Genomic DNA, 18,088 nt, shown 5'->3' with positions numbered 1-18,088 from the left:
CTTCTTGACCAAAAATTCTGCAGCTGAGTTTGTGCGAGATACAACTTGATTCCACTTTTAATGGAAGAGAAACCATTTCACAAAGAAGTTTTTTTCCCTGATGGGTATCTTTTTAATGGCACAGCGAATGCAGAAAGCACATGATTATGGTATTTACTCTTCCATTATAGTGTCCAAAGCAAGTTGTGGGATTCTAGCCTACTATTTTGAAGCTATTTAGGTTTTAAGCAGCACAATGGCCCTTTCCTTCCAATTTTTGAAGACAATGCACTCTTGGTGGGAAGTGATGTCATAGCAACAGCCCATAAACGTGCATTAACAGCTGTCTTTTCATGGAAGTCTTTCTCTGTATGGTAGCTCATACACACACACACACACACACACACACACACACACGTGTTGGTATATGTATATCACATGTTTATGTAATAACCCTGCCATCTAAAAGAAAAAACAAAACCAGAACCGCATAGCCATTACTGATCAATTTTGTGTTTTCTTCCACATGATGTAAAACATGCCAGCAACAGATTTCTTAGCTTGGCTAAAATCTTTGCTACAGGATTAATTCCCCAGACATTGTTTGGTATGGCAGAAGAAAATAAACCAGTTAAAAACTCCATCCAGCTTTCTCTCCCTCCCCCCCTCTCTCCACCCCGCATTCCCCTCTCTCTGAAACACCTGCAAGGAAGATGCAAGTAACTATCAGAGAAAAACACAGCTATGTATCCCCAAACCACTTTCTATATGGAGTTCTACATGATTCTAGGGAAATAGTGATGAACCTGAAGCTAATCTTTTGATTAGTACTTTAGAAACAATGGCAGACCATCCTAGATGACAGGATTTTGGAAATCCCCCCCACACCATACTTTTTACTTTGAGGCGATAATATGCAATCATTGTTAATTTCTCCAAAAGATATCTAGTGATGTTTTGGTACTTTTTACAGGCAATGACTTTACCAGAGGAGCACAGCATATCCCAGCAGGACTGAAGCTATATGCAGCTAAGGCTCATGCACAACTAATTTTAGTGCCCAGCTAGGACCTTACACTTCCTTTACTCCTCTTGAAAGGGTCCAATCTAAATTCCTAAGGGCTATATTCCAGGTCACCTATTGTGTTCCAAATGTAGTATTAAGGAGGGAGGCAAGACTATCTAAAGTCAAAACAGGTGCATGGACCTGTAACCTGGCACATTGGTTGAAGATACTGTTCTTCCCACAGGTTTGAGTTCTTTCCTTACTGAGGGCATCTACAAATCAATATGGTTCAGGACAATCTCACAAAAACATAACCATCTTGGCTTTTCCAGGAGGTGTTCCCAATGATGGGTTTTGAGTGTGCATTCAGCACATTTAAACAACATATCAAAGACCTGGAAGCCCAACAGGACCAGTCTGCTCTACCTAAGTATGTTTTTCTCAGCAGTCAAGCCCCTTTTTACAAACCAGCAAGATACTTACACCACATAACTGTTTCCAAATTCCAAAGAGCACTGACTTTAGCATGTTTCAGTGCTCTCCCCACAGCAGTTTTGGAAGGCTGATACAAAAAAAGTCCCCTATGAGCTGTGCCCCTGGGGACAAGGGCTGTTGAAACTATACCCTCTATATGGACTCAAGGACCTGCTTTATAACTCCTTACCTGGTAAAACACCTGGGAAATTCTGATCTTTTTTATGTTATCAGATCAGTATGATTCAGTCTTCTAGAACGTAGCTAAATTTTGTTATACTGCCTGTAAAATTAGGCAGACTTTTATTACCCACTGATGAACTTACCACCAATTTCATCTTGTTTAGTTTTTACATTATTTTTATTTTTAATGTCTTTTTGTTTGCAATTCTGGTCAGTGACCATAATAAAAAAATACTCATTTATATTTAACAAATGGTCCAGTAAAATTTTTCTCTATTACATGATTAACTTTCATTTTGATTTCAATGGGCCTTAAGTGTGACTAATTTAGTTTGGATCCAAATATATGAATTTTCATTAAACTTGCCTTGTTAAAAAAAAATGCACAGATTTGAGATATGGATGACAATTAGGAAAGAAAGGATGCCAAGAGAGTATCATTCACTGAACCGTAAAACAGAAAACAAAAGCAGCCCACTCACATACCCATGTGGTATGAGGGAAGGCCTCTCAAATGCATCTTAGGAGGCCTTCTGAGTTTTTAGAACTACTTGAGCCACTGCTGAAATGAGGTAATGCATATATGTGAGGTTTGAGTCTGACCTTGACTCTGAAAACGAAACTTATCTGGAGCCAGAAGGGGAACACAAAACTTATCGGGAAAGAGCTGGGGAAATAGAAACTAGTCGTGACTCAGCAGAGCGGGAGAATTCGGGGATGCCGACTGGGCAGAATCCGGAGGGAGGTTTGAATCCTCCAATTAGTGCGCGAGAAAGGAGAGCGGAGAAGTGCGCAAAGCAAAAGGCAGCCCGATTGGCTACAGAGGAGAAACGGCACAAAAAGGATGGCATAAAAAGGCACCAGCGCCAGGAGCAAACTGCCGGAGAGAACCGTTTTACTGTGCTAACAGCTTTGACAGGAGAATCCTCCCCAGGAAACGGAGCCTTGCCTGTAGCCGACATGGAATCAGTGCCAGCTCCCTCTACTAACGCGGACCTACCTCCTTCGCACCCTGATCCAGCCGAGTCCAGCCTTGCATCCAGTCCCGAGTCTTGACTTGCCACTCCAGCTGAGTACAGCCTTGTATCCAGTTCCAAGCCTCGTCTCATTCCAGGCAAGCCCAGTCTTGCCTCCAGTTCCAAGCCACATCTTGCCATTCCAGCTACATCCAGCCTTGGCTCCAATTCCAAGCCTCCTCTTGCCATTCCAGCCACGCCCAGCCTTGCCTCTAGTTCCAAGCCTTGTCTTGCCACTCCAGCCAAGTCCAGCCTCACCTCCAGTTCCAAGCCTTGTCTTGCCAATCCAGCCAAGTTCAGCCTTGTCTCCAGACCTAAGCCTTGTCTTGTCGCTCCAGCAAAGTCTTGCCTAGTCTCCGTGGTCAAGCCTAGCCTCACCTCCATGCCGCGTCCTGCAATCAAACCTCAAGCTACCTCCTTGCCATGGGCCCTAGCCACAGCCGGTCTTGCTGCTTCAGTGAGAGAGTTAGCCGAGTTCTGTCCTGCTGTGTTGCCACAATCTCCTTCTACTCTTGACCTGGCAGCCTTGCCCTGTGTTCCTCCACTGCCTGGGTGGACTTGATTGAATTATATTGCCTATTAATAAGGACTCTTTTCTGTTGTAAATAGTTGGTTGTAAATAAAGAACTTTCTTTTGTAATTCTGCCTGGCTGTCTCATAGTCTGAACAGGACAATATAAAACAAAATAAACCAAATATTTGTTGTCACTCACATAGGTACAACAGCTGAAAATCTGGAAAGGTGTGACATAGATTTTGTCAGTACTGGTCTGTATTCTGCATAGGATTCCCTTTTGTTTTGTTGAGATGAAAATTGTGAAAGCAATCTTTGGTCCAAATGTCATTACCCACACAACATTACACATATCTCTAACACATTGTGGTATGCATTAAAAATTATAACCTCCTTCTTGGTGAGTGGTGCTTTCGTTTCTTTTCATATCAAGAATAATAGGTAAAGAAAGCAGAACAATGTTGGTAATGAAAGGCTGAAAACAAGCTTGGATTTCAAACAATATTATTGACTACTGATTTGGTCTACAGAATATTTGGAGTCATATTCTAATACTTATTATCAAGAAATAAAGCCATTTCCCCCTCCTAAGACCAGATACTGAGCAAAGCAAGCAGTCTATCATCATCTTGTAACAGTATAAATCCATTTTATGCCACCAGGCCACTGATTCATATAACTCTAGCAATAAAAGCAGTTATTCAAAGTGTCAGACATTTTCCTACCACTATTAATCTTTTATTGGAGATCTAGGACTGAATTTAGAACTTTGGCATGTAAAGAATATATTTTGCCTCTAAACTACACAGGTGGACAACCTGTAGCATTCCATATGATAACAGACTATCAATTTCCTTCAAAGTTGCAATAGAATCTAGCAGATTCTCTACCTCCTGCTATGCCTTCTTAGTTTTTCATACTTTTTCTACTAGTTTTCTGCACTCATTTTTTTTGCATTTTATCCTAGATTATCTTTTTCCCACTTAGATGCTCTCCAGATTCATAAGCTTCAATTCCAACATTGAAAATTCTGAGAGTTAAAGAATACAGATACCATGTTCTGTATTTTTCATTTCTTAGATATATCACAATCACATGACATTCTTTTACTAAACAGTGCTGGATCAAACCAAACTCTCAGTGTTGACCAAATGTGACCAATTAGATAGGAATTCTACAAGCAGAAGAAGAATGCAATAGTGATTGATATAGGCATAATGCCTCTGATACTAGAAATAATAAAAGGCTATAATGACAACAGATAGTGGTCAGGACAAAGTATTTAGGGATTTGTCATCTTAACATTTTAGTTCCATGTGTCAACCAGCCACCATAGAAAATTTATTTCCAGAATTTTGTGTTCTGTTGCTAGGGTAAGCAATCTAAAAAATTCTGCATGAGCTGCATTGGGTACCAGTTTGCTTCTGGGTCCAATTCAAGGTGTTGGTTATTATCTTTAAAGCCCTACATGGCATGGGGCCAGGTTACCTGAGGGACCACCTCTTTCCCATTACATCAACCTGTCCCACCTGATCGTGCAGAAAGGGCATGCTGCGGACCCCGTCTGTAAAATAATTTCATCTGGCGGGGTCCAGGAAGCGGGCCTTCTCTACAGTAGCTCCCACCCTGTGGAACATGCTGCCCCCGGAGGTGAGATTGGCCTCATCGCTCCTGGCCTTTTAGCAGAGTCTGAAGACCTGGTTCTGCCACCTCGCTTGGGGTGGAGAGAGGAATAGATCTACATGGGGATGGTTGCTATAGACCACTCCTCCCACACTTGGACTGTTTTAGATTCTTCACCACTTGGATTCTTTATTTTTACCTCTATTTATATTATTTATTACTGTATCTTATACTGTGTATTTATGGTTATAGTTTTTAATCGATTGTTGTAAACCGCCCAGAGTCCCCCGACGGGAGGAGATGGGCAGGGATAAATTAGATAAATAAATAAAGTAAAAGAATAAAAAACATACATCAAATTAAATCAGAGAAGATTGCCAATCAACAGTAGGCTATTAAGAGTTTAAAAATCCAACATATTAAGCTGGCCATGGTATAGCCTAGGAATGATTATTGGCTCAAGTTCCAAACCTTTAAATTTAAAATGGGTTGAAGGGCTGACAAGGACACTTAGTTTGGTGCCTGTTGATTCCCAATTTATGATGACCAAAGAATAGCCTAACCAATTCTGCCACCACCATAGATTCTAGCACCTTCCATTAAATCAATGGCAAAAATGCCCACAAACACCTCAATGTACTTATTTATTTATCCATCCATCCATCCATCCATCCATCCATTCATCCATCCATCCATCCATCCAACAAATTTTGCTACAACCCATCTCCCCCCAGAGGAGGGACTCTGGGTAGTTAGAGGACGGACTCTGGGTATTTCTAGGATGTCTGATAACTGAAGCAGCAGAGGCTGAGCCAAATGTGACTTTAACCTGAATTATGCTAAACAGTGCAATTTGAATCTAAAAGCATTTCCAGAAGATAATGAACTGTGTTAAAATCAACTGAAAAGATCATACTGCTCATTCCATTATGACTTGATTTGTGTAAATTCAATATCTTTCTCTATAAAGGCTTTTAAAAATCCATTAATAAAATGTAGTTCTGGCTTTACAGCTGACGAACAATCACCTCCCACAGCCAAGTATAATAATGAAAATTTACAAACCAGACATTGGAAGCAGAATATTGACCAAAGTCTGGTTTGGTGCCTACCTGTCTGCAGGTGAAGACTTTGAATTGCGTCCTTTCTTTACTTGGGCATATAATGCTTCAACTGTCGATGCTTCCCTTGGGCTCTGTGGTCTATTGTTAATTGTGCTGCTATTAATGGGGGAATATGAAGAAATTCCAGCATACATTGAGTCACCATCACATCCAAACATCCTGTTTAAATCTTGGATCTCAGCATAATCTCGTTCCCGGGCTTGTCTCTCACGAAACTCTCGGGTCTTGGCTTGTATTCTGGAAATGAGAAATAAGGCTAGAAATAGGTTTGAAAATAGAGTGGAAAAATAATTGCAATTCATGGGTAAGTGAAATTTAAATTTTAAAAAGTAGTTTTAAGGACCAAATATTAAACTGAAGTATTGAAATGCATGGGGGATTTGCAGTGCAATTCCTTATTCTTTAAAAATAATGACCAATTAACATAACAGATATAAGAGGTGCTTTGCCACTTACATTCTGCAAGTTTTACATATTGCTAAGCTGGTATTAGTGAGGGCCTAGTTAGAAATTATGCACTGAACAGGCCACTGGATTACTGAACACAAGATTTTTTTTTAAACTAGACTATTACTTTAGCACAAGAACCCCTGAATATTTCTTCCCTATGTGGACATGAATCATAACGTTATGAGTGCTTTGAGACCATTTCACATAGCAATTATTAATCATTTCTGTTTGCATGATTATATATTCCACACTATAATGATATCACACTGTATCTCAATGGTTGCCACAACCTTTTAGTACTAAAAGGATATGCTTATGGCTTTATCTTGTATTCGCCCTAACTCTGCTCTTTATTCATTCAGATTGTTTCAAGTCTTTCAACTGCTCTGTTTTATGGTTTTTATCAAGAACTCAGGACTGTGTTGATCTGATTTAAATGGAACACTTTCAACTGAATCACTGAAAACAGTGTATCTCATTCACTGATCTTATAATCATGTTATTGAATACATGTTACTTATAATGAAATAAAGGATTGTGGGAACTGTGTATTGCAGTTATATGAATGTAATTTAATAGTTAATAAAGATTATATTATTGTGGCTAGAAATATTGGAAATTCCCTTTCAGTAGCAAACTATTTGAGGATGGACAGTCAAGATTTTGTTGTTTATTCGTTCAGTCGCTTCCGACTCGTGACTTCATGGACCAGTCCACGCCAGAGCTTCCTGTCGGTGGACAGTCAAGATACTTATGCATATAGCTGCATGTTTAAAATATGGATATCAGAAAGTATTTCCAACAGTGTATGTTATATAGGCATATTTTCAAGTGAAAAGAATATGGGAACCCAGGAAGCTATATATATGAGAACACAGAAGAGCAATCTTATATTTTATCAGGCATTTATCAGCCAATACAGTGTTGGCAAATTTTCAGATAGAGGTATTTTTCACTAACTCATACATGTTCTTAACTGGAGACTACAGATTCCAGCATTAGTACCTTCTTCATGTAAGGCATTCTAAGAATGTAAGATTCTACTAATCTATAGTCCTGTAATTCAGGGGTAACCTCAGGTACCGTATGCTACAAGTTATGTGGAAAATGTTACTGTAAAAATACATGTGGGTATATTTGGTCGGTGCGTGAATATGCATACATGCACATACACATGAACTTTATGCACTGGATATCATAAAAAATTATAAACATTGCATTCTTACCATGCAAATAATCTTATAATCCAGTCTTGGCTATGTTTCTCCACTGAAACAGTAGCTATAGTTTAGCTCTATATGTATAAGGGTGTCATCCAAACAAACAGGGCAAAACTAACCAGCCATTTATATCTTACATGAGTAACACAGCCAGGTAGGATACAAAGTCATAATTTCAGATAAAAGATTAAGGTTCAAGAAATCTATTCTACATCATTATTGTAAAGAAGCTTACTGCCCAAAGAGAAGTGAGAAAAATACAACAAGCAGCCATGCAAGGACCAATGTTGAATGGCTCAAGTCTGCTCATGGAAATCACTGGATGTCAAGTTAAGATTGTTTCATTATGATACTATTGTTTGTACACTACCCAAAGTCACATTTTGTGAGATGGGTGGCCATATAAATATAATTAATAAATAAGTAAATATCATATTAATATAAAACTTTGCAGAATGGGTTGTGTATTGTAGCTTTAACTAAATGTCAAAATTATAAACTGCACACACTTGCCTACCTAAATTGTACAAAATGGCTTTTTATAGAGTACTATGCCTAACCGTTGTCCTCCAAATGGTTTGGGAGGTCAAAACACCTTTAACTCTTTCTAAAAATTAATCTACAACTATAAGTGCAATCATGTGTTTAAATTTTCTTATTACTTTGTAGGGAAAAAAAAGAGGTGATTTGTATCAGTTAAGCTATTGAAAAGAGAGCTGGGATTTATAAGGTTTTCCCCATGTGTGTCTGTCATCTGAAGAGAGCTCTCAAGGTGGGCATCCAACTTGGCTCTATTCTGATTTATATAAAATTAATTCCTAATTGGCCAGGAAACATAATCACCAAAAAGAAGACAGACAGACAACCCTTTTGGTTCACTGAAAATGTCTGTTTATGCTGATGGATGCCCATTCTTTCCTCCATCTCAAGACAGGTCAACTTGTTCAATACATCCTGTCCCTTCTCATCATTCTTGGTTACTAGCCAGACTATCATTAAGTTGATTCTGTAATCCCTGATGCTGTGGCACTTTTCCTTAAATCCTTTACCCTTCCTTTTTGACTCCAGTCCAGCTCTGCATATCCATCTACAGAGCACTCTCTCAGTAGCAGATTTCTGGCCCAACAAAGACATCAAACAGATTTCTTGACCAGCTACTAGGCCACACTGCTCTCTCCATAAATCAAGGGCTGGAAAGACTAGGAGACCTGACAGTGATTAACATTAGACTTATGTATGGCTTTCAAAGATTTGAGTCCATGTTATGTTTTTAATTTTCATAATTCTATTGAATAAAACTGCTAGCAGGTTTTTAAAATGTACTATTTTAACAAAATAACATTAAATCAACATAGTTATCTGAAAAAATAATGTATCTCTCTTATACCTCAAGTCTTATGAGATCTGAAGTTGTAGATAGTCACTCTAATTGAGCTTCAACATTTTTCTCAATTCTGGTCAATGTATGTTCGCTTATGCTTTGGCCAACAATTTTTAATTAATGTGTGTTCAGTTGAATTCAGTAAACTTACTATGTCCTTTAAAAGTCAGAAGTTTAACATCAACAGCAGAGTTCCTTCTACTATCAAATCTTATCTAGACTATAAGAACTATGAAAATATTGTGCTTCACAGAAACTGAATGCCAATTTCCCAGCAAAAATATAGGAAGCTTGGGAATTCTAGAAATGCACAGAGCATCTTGCTGTTGACACCCTGACTCCATCTGACACTTTAATAGTTCCAGATGGCCTTCGTTGGAAGACAATACTCTATTCTTTTATCATAACCTCTTGGGTCAGCAACTATCTAAAAAGTGGTGCTATTGTCTTTTTAAGAATAAGTATCCCTTCCATTAATTATTTGTTCTTATTTGACCAAATTTTCACTGACGAAGTGAACATAATCAGTCATCTCCTTTGCCTCTATGCATAAAACTGGAAGAAAGGTGTTAGCTAGCTATTCTGTTACTATCCATGTTATAATGACTGGAAGGGTCATTTGATGTATATCTGCATCAGGTGGTTTTCTTTACATATAGAGCAACTAAAGTAAACTGTATTGACTCCTATTCATTTAGAAAATAAAAATCTAAGCATATTAAGTTATGTGTCTCCCAACTTTAATGGATGTTTTCAAAATGTATGATTTCTAAGATTCATTGCTCTGAAATAATGAATATTCAGTTTAATTAATTATTTGTCCTTTGCCACTGTCATAAATAAAGCACTTTGGATTTGCATAGACAAAAATATTAAATAAACGGATGCTCTAAATAAAGTAATAAGGTTAATTTCCTTCCTGCTGTCACTAAATTCATGTTAGCAGCCTCTCTTCAGCTTGACATCAATTAATGATTTTAATTCCACACTCGTCACTATACTCACTACCCTTTCCTCTAATTAAAATGGATGATGCATGATGAAGAGAAAACACAAGACTTCTATTCTTGTTGTAACATTTCTATTCATTAGTATACTTTGCTAGAGAAAAAAGATGGAAATTTTAATGGAACTAAAGAAATATGAAGAACAATTGTATTATTACTAAAAATATAGGTCTTCCAACTATGGGAGAACAGACAGCACAGAAAATTAGTGTTACAAAATGAGCAGGTCTTTACAACAAATTATATGCCTATGTCTGTCTAGCATTAAGTTCCCAAGTCTTGAGCATGATTCCCACTAGCTTTCTTAGCAGCTATTGCCTTCTTCTAGGACATTCTTTTCACTTCCCAATCTAGCCTATAGGCCATGCATTTCGAAGTCTGTTTAGCATTTTGCGATTAGCCCTGGTTGGCTATTGTTGGCTACAGACACATGGGTACATATTTACCCTCATACATATGACTGTAGGTTGAGTCATGGCAACTAGATTTCTTTGGTTGAAACGTTTCGCTGCTTGTTCAAGCAGCTTCTTCAGTCTGGGCAAAGGTTGGTAAGGGAATCCCATATATATCTTCCAGGGTGGCTGCATTGTCCCTACACCTGAATGGCTTGTTAACTGTGCAGTGGAGGCGTGGACTGTCTTTGGGATGTCTTACTCCTAAGTCCCTTGCTCATCCCCAAGTGATTGTTAAGAGTGGCCTTCCTGGTGAACTTGTGAATTGGTCTTAATCTTCCTGGGGATTAATGAAAGAGCAGCATGAAAAATGGGGGACAAGTTGTGTCTGAGGCCTCCGCCTTTGTTGAGGGAAGGATTTCCACTTTGGCATGAATGGATTCCTTAACCCCTCTCTCAAACCACCTATCTTCTCTGTCCAAAATGTGAACATTATTGTCCTCAAATGAGTTTCCTTTTTCTTTTAGATGAAGGTAAACAAGAGGATGGCCCAACACAGGAGGAACACCACCACAGGACCAGAATCAGCAGTTTACCTTCATCTGAAAGAAAAAGGACACTCATTTCAGGTATAGAGACAATGCAGCCACCCTGGAAGACATATATGGGGTCCCCTTACCAACCTTTGCCCAGACTGAAGAAGCTGCTTGGACAAGCAATGAAACGTTTCAACCAAAAAGGAAGAAATCCAGTTGCCATGACTCAACCTACAGACAATTCCACCTGGATGACTGAGAATCTTCATTGACACTCATACGTATGTTTACTCAGTCTAAACCAGCCTTTCTCAACCATTTTACCCTGGATGAAACCTTGAAATAATTTTCAGGTCATAGAGAACCCCTGCAGAAAAATTAAAAATCAGCTAGCATTGCGTGGTATGCAAAGTTAAAAAAAAGTTTATATTTTTCCAGTGATGATCTCTCATTGAATCCCTAGTGATCTCTCATGAAACCCTAGGGTTCCAAAGAAGCCCAGTTGAGAAAGGCTGGTCTAAACAATGCAAAAATCTAAGTTCAATTTATGCAGATAGATAGATAGATAGTGTATGTGTGTGTGTATATATACACACACACACACTATAAATACACACACACACACACACACACACGCATATACTGTATATATATACTCTCTCTTTCTCTCTCTCTCCCTCTCTCTCAATATACACTTATCTATGCAAGAATCTTTATTCTAATTTCTCAATTGCAATGTATTTATTTTGTTGATAATTCCTCTTTCTCTTTGCTAACTGCACTATCTTCACTTTTAGGCCAACAGTAATAGGCCAACTACAGCAGCTAAACATGCAAAGGGCCATATCTAAGGCTAAATAATTTACTAAATAATTACTGAAAGTCAGTAATGTGACTTTCAGAGAGGCTCTGTACTAAATAATTTTTAAAAATCTTTTTTTTTAAATCCGTTCGATCATGTCCGATTCTCGGAGACTGCCTGAACAAGTCCCTGCAGTTTTCTTGGCAAGGCTTTTCAGAAGTAGTTTGCCATTGCCTCCTTCCTAGGGCTGAAAGAAAGTGACTGGCCAAGGTTACTCAGCTGGCTTTGTGCCTAAGGCAGGACTAGAGCTCATGGTCTCCTGGTTTCTAGCCTGATGCCTACTATACCAAACTGGCTTTCTTTTAAAATCTTACTCAGCACTATATCTCCTTCCAAAGGGGAACCTTTTTGTACATCACTTTTCTGTTAAGAGTTTGATTATTTTTGAAGTACCACATAAAAAATGGTTTAGTAGAACACTACTATTTTCTTAATAATTTTCAAGATCTTTTCAAACATAAAGTTGAGTTTTCAAGTATACTTACAAATAAAGGGTTCTTATTTAGTAAAGAAAACTGTAAGTATTTATTTCAGTCATTCCTTTCAATCCTATGAATTAGGAGAGACATTCCATTTGGAATATTTCTGCTTCTAGTTCCATCATTGTGGTAGGAATGTAAGATCTCCTGCAAACCAATGTGGAGAGCTCCCCCTTCTGGTTTGGGGATTGTGAACAGCAAAGAGAAATATAAATAGGATCACAACAAATGAAATATATTGTACAGGATACAAAATGAAATGGTGTTTTAAAATAATAAATGCCAAAATGCATTGGCATTTTGTTCATATACAAGTATTATAGCTTCTACAGACTGATGCAGAAGCCACAAAATTCATCCAAAATCTAAGTCTTTCTGCAGGTAATGCCATTCTAGCTTGTGTATTCTACCGGAGCTATCTTCTGCCAACCAAATGCTATGTATTCTAAAATAAGATAGAGATCTACATAGATATAAATGGTAAAGAGGCATACAGTACACACATATTTTTGTTTTAAGTTATTTAACTAATAGATACAGCCAAGGGAAATATCTATGTAAAATGAAGGTTACAATGGTTTGGAATGTAAGATGTTGCACTTTTCAACTCTCTTTTTTAAAGCCTTCCTTAAAGAAGCAATTATATTTTGAAAATACCACAATTCTTTAGCATTCAAACCACAAAATATTGCTTCTTAGATGTCAATCTTAAATAGGTGTTGTATCACAGGCATCCTTTGCATATAACCAACATCATTGAGGAGAGAAAATAATGTTATGTCTCCACAAGGGTTTCATTGTGTTACAGTTCTAACACTAAAATAGTTAGAAATGGCTTCTTATATAAAGTGAAATTTATATTCCTGGGAGCATAGTTGCTGCACAGTCGCTCCATTCAATTCAATTCATTCAGTGGAAAATTAAGCTATATTAATTTGCTTCTCTTCTAATCAATGGGAACAAAATACTTTCAAGACTTAGAGCAAAATACAATGTGAGTAAAATACTATTAAAATGATAGAGTCGGGGTAAAATAATTTTATATAATTGTGGCCTTGATTGATTTTTTAATGGAACATCCACTTGCTCTCTGACCCTGTGGATTTGTGCTGCATTTTTGCTACACACAGTAAATTCATTACACCTAACCTGGCTCCCCAGTGTATTTCATTGTTAAAGGTATAGCAATCTAAAGGGCAAGTAAAGAGATTAAGTTTATGCCATTAAGAACAAAGGAGAAACCAAAACAAAACTCTTTCTAAGGAGTTACCATCAGACGCGCATATTGGGAGCAAACACAGAAGCACTTCCCAGGGAAGCCTCTGTATGCACTTGTGAGCTAGGCTCAGAAACTGCTTTTAACTGAAATTGCTGCTCTGTATCTAAACTGAAGGACTGTGAGGTTTTTTTTTTATCAGTTTCAAACTCTAATGAGTATAGGTGTACAGTTCTGATTTTAATGGGTTCAATAAAATTGTTTCAAAAATAAATAGCCATCACACTTAGGGTTTTGCTTCACTGTAAAAAACCCCAAAATCTTGTGCTCATAATAGAAGAACTTTATAACTGTTACCTGATTCCAAAGCTAATCAAAGTAAATTAATTCAATGTGATTTGATATTGCACTTTGCAAGTCCTATGTTCAAACATGTGTATTATGAGAATTAAATGAATGTTACTGTTGCAACCTTAGGTATGTGTCCATAAGAACACCAATGGATTCACAGACAGCTCTTAGCTATTTAAGCTTCTCTGGTCTCTGCAATATATCTACACATATAGCCCCATCTAAGTGTAGTGAATGTAAAAACATATGGTAAAAGGTTGTTCTGTGTGCACACTGGAATGTTTGTAAATCAGTAAGTCAATGTATTGATGGCAGGAAAAACTAAGCAGAAAGTTACATGAAACTGGATTAACAAAAATCTGACAAGAAGATCAAAATAAAAAACCTGGAGGAAAACATTGCAGCAAGAATCACTCGTTACTTTATAGCCAAGTATTTAATCTATAGAACACTACATGGACAACAGGAAAAGATTGATCTCCAGTGACAATATTTATTTCCAGTGATCAATTTTAAAATTCAAATTATGACATAGTATAAAATCAACTTCCAACAAACGGAGATATGGAAAGGTATTTGGGGGAAAAAGATACAAAATATATTTCAATTTCATATAAATATTAATATTTTCAAAACTGTCTACACAATCAATTCTAGTACAGGCATACTTCCATGTGCCTCCTTAAAGAAAAAAAAATTAAAAAACAGATGCCTTGTTGCCATAACAGCCTCTGAATATAGTCATATTATATGTTACATAGAATATAACTTCTGCTTCCTTCCATTAGTTACATGAGCTCTAGAAAACATACTTGTATCTGAGTCATTTGACCCAAAATGTACTCCAAGGGAATGAAAACTCTGTAGCTAAAAATACCATGTGTAAAAAGATTCTCTACCAAGTTTTAAGCAAAAGACTCAAGTCTACCTCTCCTGTTCTTGCTTCATACGTATTCTCTCCTCTTCTGAAGTAACAGCTTCCTGCACTTTTATTTTCTCCATCTTGTCATCTTTTCGATGTTTGCCAAACCTGTTAATAACAAAATAAAAGTTCTAACTTGTCAAAATGAACAATAGTTTTGTAGGTTTCTATTCTTGGCATAGGAAATTATGTCCTCAGTACAAGATGGCACTCACATAATGGGATGTGAAGTATCATGCCAGTTGTCAAACAAGTATCAGTTTCAATGGTTGAAAATACTTACATTTATATTGACACCACTGTGAGACTTTTATTAAATGCAACCAAGTATTTTGTTACCATCCTTATTTACAAATGAATGCAACAGGCAGTTATAATTAAGCAAAATGTACAGGGGTTAAATCTCTCTCTTTGAACATCTGAGGAATACACCATTCTTATATGTGTTTGAAATACAGATACTTTATTCAGCTCCCATCAGCATTAACTTTGTGCTACCAAAGTATGTCCTGAAAGTATACAATGCCACTCTATTTCCAAAGATAAAAAGGCCTCATCCAGTATAAGCCGTTATTAAGAGAGATGATTTGAGAATACAGTAAAAACTACTCTAACTTTTGCAGAAAGTATGAACATAGGCAATATAAGGATCAATCTAACCTATGAGTTGCACTTATAGAACAATTCTGGCCAAATTAATATAGTATGGCACCTTCCTGGTACAATTCAATTCCCCCCATCCCAATGCCTGGGACTGTATATCATAATGAAAAGAAACAACAGATTGAAAATCTTTTTCCTGTCTCCTTTGCTGGAAAAAAAAAATTGACAGGCCATTCCATGATTCATGCCACATTCACAATAACAATGTCCCCAAAACAATATAACTGTTTTATTGTAAGCTGCCTAGAGACATGTAAAAGTGAGATGGGTGGCTATATAAATCAAAGAAACAAAGAAACAAAGTGGGTAATAGAAACAATCTAGATTCAGTTAATTAGAAGTTATTTCTGGAAAAGTCTATCTTGCTCCCACATAATAATGCTCCCACACTGAGTATTCTGACACTGAAATGCTTAGAATTCATATTTTAATCCCAAGTTACTGGATGCATGTTGCCTAACTTGACTATAGCTAGATTTGATTCTACTCTGACTGTACAGAAAGCTGTCACATGAATCAGAGATGCTAAGAGCTAAACATCTGAGACAAGCAGCCATTCCAGGTCGAGCCAGGATTCTTGTTTTACAGGCTCACTTATATTCTCAGCATTCCTAATGTCAACAAGATACCAGAAGATGAGCCCCCAAGTTGAAAGGTATCCATCAGGCTACTGGGGATGGGCAAGGACAAGTAATATTGGTGCTTATGATGTGGCTGGTTTAAGTTCAAAGGATGTCCAGCTGCTCATGTGCCCAGAGGCAAAAGGGAAGTGCAACGGTGCACAAATATGTATACTACTGGTATATGAAATGCCAGAACCATGAACCAAGGCAAATTTGTAAGAGTAGAAATATGAACACTGACATTCTGCATCAGTAAACTGAAATGGACAAGAATGGATCGTATAATGTAAGAGGAGCATCAGATCTTGTACTGCAGACAATAAGATAACAGAAAAAATGAAGTAACACATTTTATTAACAAAAGGCATCAAAGTCAGTGCTTGGATATACAGGTTGGGTTATGATGGCAACTGGAACTGGGAGGGCCAGGGGAGCCTTTGGGTGGGCTGGTGGAGGCTGCGGGGGTGCTGCAGGTGTGCATTATGGCTATGGAAGTTGGTAATTTGATGCCTCTATCAATACTAAAACTTACTCAGGACTGAAACAACGAAGCACTCCTTTACACAAAGCACAGTTAGAGAAATTCAATGCCACAAGATGTGGCCGTATTCATAAGTCTAGATGGTATTGAAAGGGAGTTGGACAAATTCATGAAGGATTGGATTATCAATGGCTATTAGGATTGATGGCTTTTTACCGCCTTGGAATGACAGGCAGCATATCTTAAATGCCACCTAGTAGGAGGGAACAGTGGAAACATTGGCCTCCTGTCTACATTTGTGATCTTCCTAAATGTATGTGGTTGGGCACTGTGTGACACAGGGATCCAGGGCTCTTCTTCTGTTTTTATACTAATGACAGAAGCAGAACTGTGGAAAGTACAGAACATTAATTTCTTGTTAGCACCCAAACATACATAAGAAAAGGCCAGATAATGTATATTATAAATTATATTATGATGGTATTATATAGAAAACATCTTACATCTAAACTTCACAATACAAACACAGTAACATCTCAAATAACAGCTCCCACATCAGAGAGAAAACAACAACAACCCCGATTTACAGCAAGGAAAACATATACAAGATACAACTTAAACCTTCACCTTCCCTATAGGTATCTGAAATATCAATTTCTGCCCTGGTTCATGTAATTTTCAGTGCTAGTGAATTTCTTATCATTAAATATCAGCAAACCAACAATTATATTCAGATTTTTTCTTTTCTTTCTTTCTTTTTCTTTTTCTATGCAGGCTTAACATTTAAACATAGTTAAAGAATAATACAAGAGAGCCACTCTGGTCTAGTGGTTAGGTATCAGGCTAGAAACTGAGAGACCGTGAGTTCTAGGCACAAAAGCCAGCTGGGTGACCTTGGGCCAGTCACTCTCTCTTAGCTCTAGGAAGGAGGCAATGACAAATCAATTCTGAAATCTTGCCAAAAAAATTTCAGGGACTTGTCCAGGCAGTCATCAGGAGTCAACATTGACTCGAAGGCACCAAAAAAAAAAAAGATAATACAGCTTATACTTGTTGTATAATTGGAAGAAAAGTAATTACTTTTGGGGAATTGTTTTTATGACAGATTGAAATAAAGGTTGCAAATTAAAATATCCTGCCTTTCCCAAAGTGTGATAAAATGATGAGAGAATTGCTGAAATCTTGCTCACTAATTGCCAAGCTATACCAAGACTTTTTTTAAAAAAATGCGTTGAGTTACCTGTGAACTTTCCAAAACCTACTGCTATTTTAATCCTCGGTTCAGCCCATTTGTGACAACTACATAATGATGATTTAATGTTAAAAAACAATAATGTATCATTTGTTTATGGACTTCCTAAATAGGTAACAGGTAGTTCAAGATCTGCAGGTAGCTCTGTAGATGATTCACAAGAGATGAGAGATTTCTTATACTTCCTTTTAATAAAGGAAACAAAATGGTTCCATTTTCAAACAAATTTGCAAATGAACTCTAAAGGACGCAGAGGAGCCTCACTGGCAATGTAATTCATTCCAAGAGACAAAGCATCCAGGTGGTAAGAAGTGAAGTACAGAGCAATGCATTC

General features: G+C 37.4%; 1 protein-coding gene across 8 annotated transcripts in view; it reads right to left on the bottom strand.

The window, feature by feature from the left end:
- Positions 1 to 18,088, bottom strand: part of PARD3 (par-3 family cell polarity regulator) — a 581,236-nt gene that overhangs the window by 107,011 nt on the left and 456,137 nt on the right. For 5 of the 8 annotated variants that reach the window (XM_063303440.1, XM_063303442.1, XM_063303441.1 and 2 more), the window contains 2 exons: positions 14,742 to 14,843; positions 5,908 to 6,156 (listed from right to left, as the gene is read on the bottom strand). In XM_063303440.1, the coding sequence (XP_063159510.1) occupies positions 5,908 to 6,156; positions 14,742 to 14,843 (351 nt within the window). The remainder of the gene's footprint in view (positions 1 to 5,907; positions 6,157 to 14,741; positions 14,844 to 18,088) is intronic. The other 3 variants (XM_063303447.1, XM_063303448.1, XM_063303444.1) reach the window with 1 other exon arrangement.

The sequence above is a fragment of the Candoia aspera genome, chromosome 4 (genome assembly GCF_035149785.1).
Source record: "Candoia aspera isolate rCanAsp1 chromosome 4, rCanAsp1.hap2, whole genome shotgun sequence".
Lineage (NCBI taxonomy): Eukaryota > Metazoa > Chordata > Lepidosauria > Squamata > Boidae > Candoia > Candoia aspera.
This window is presented reverse-complemented; position numbering and strand designations above follow the sequence as displayed.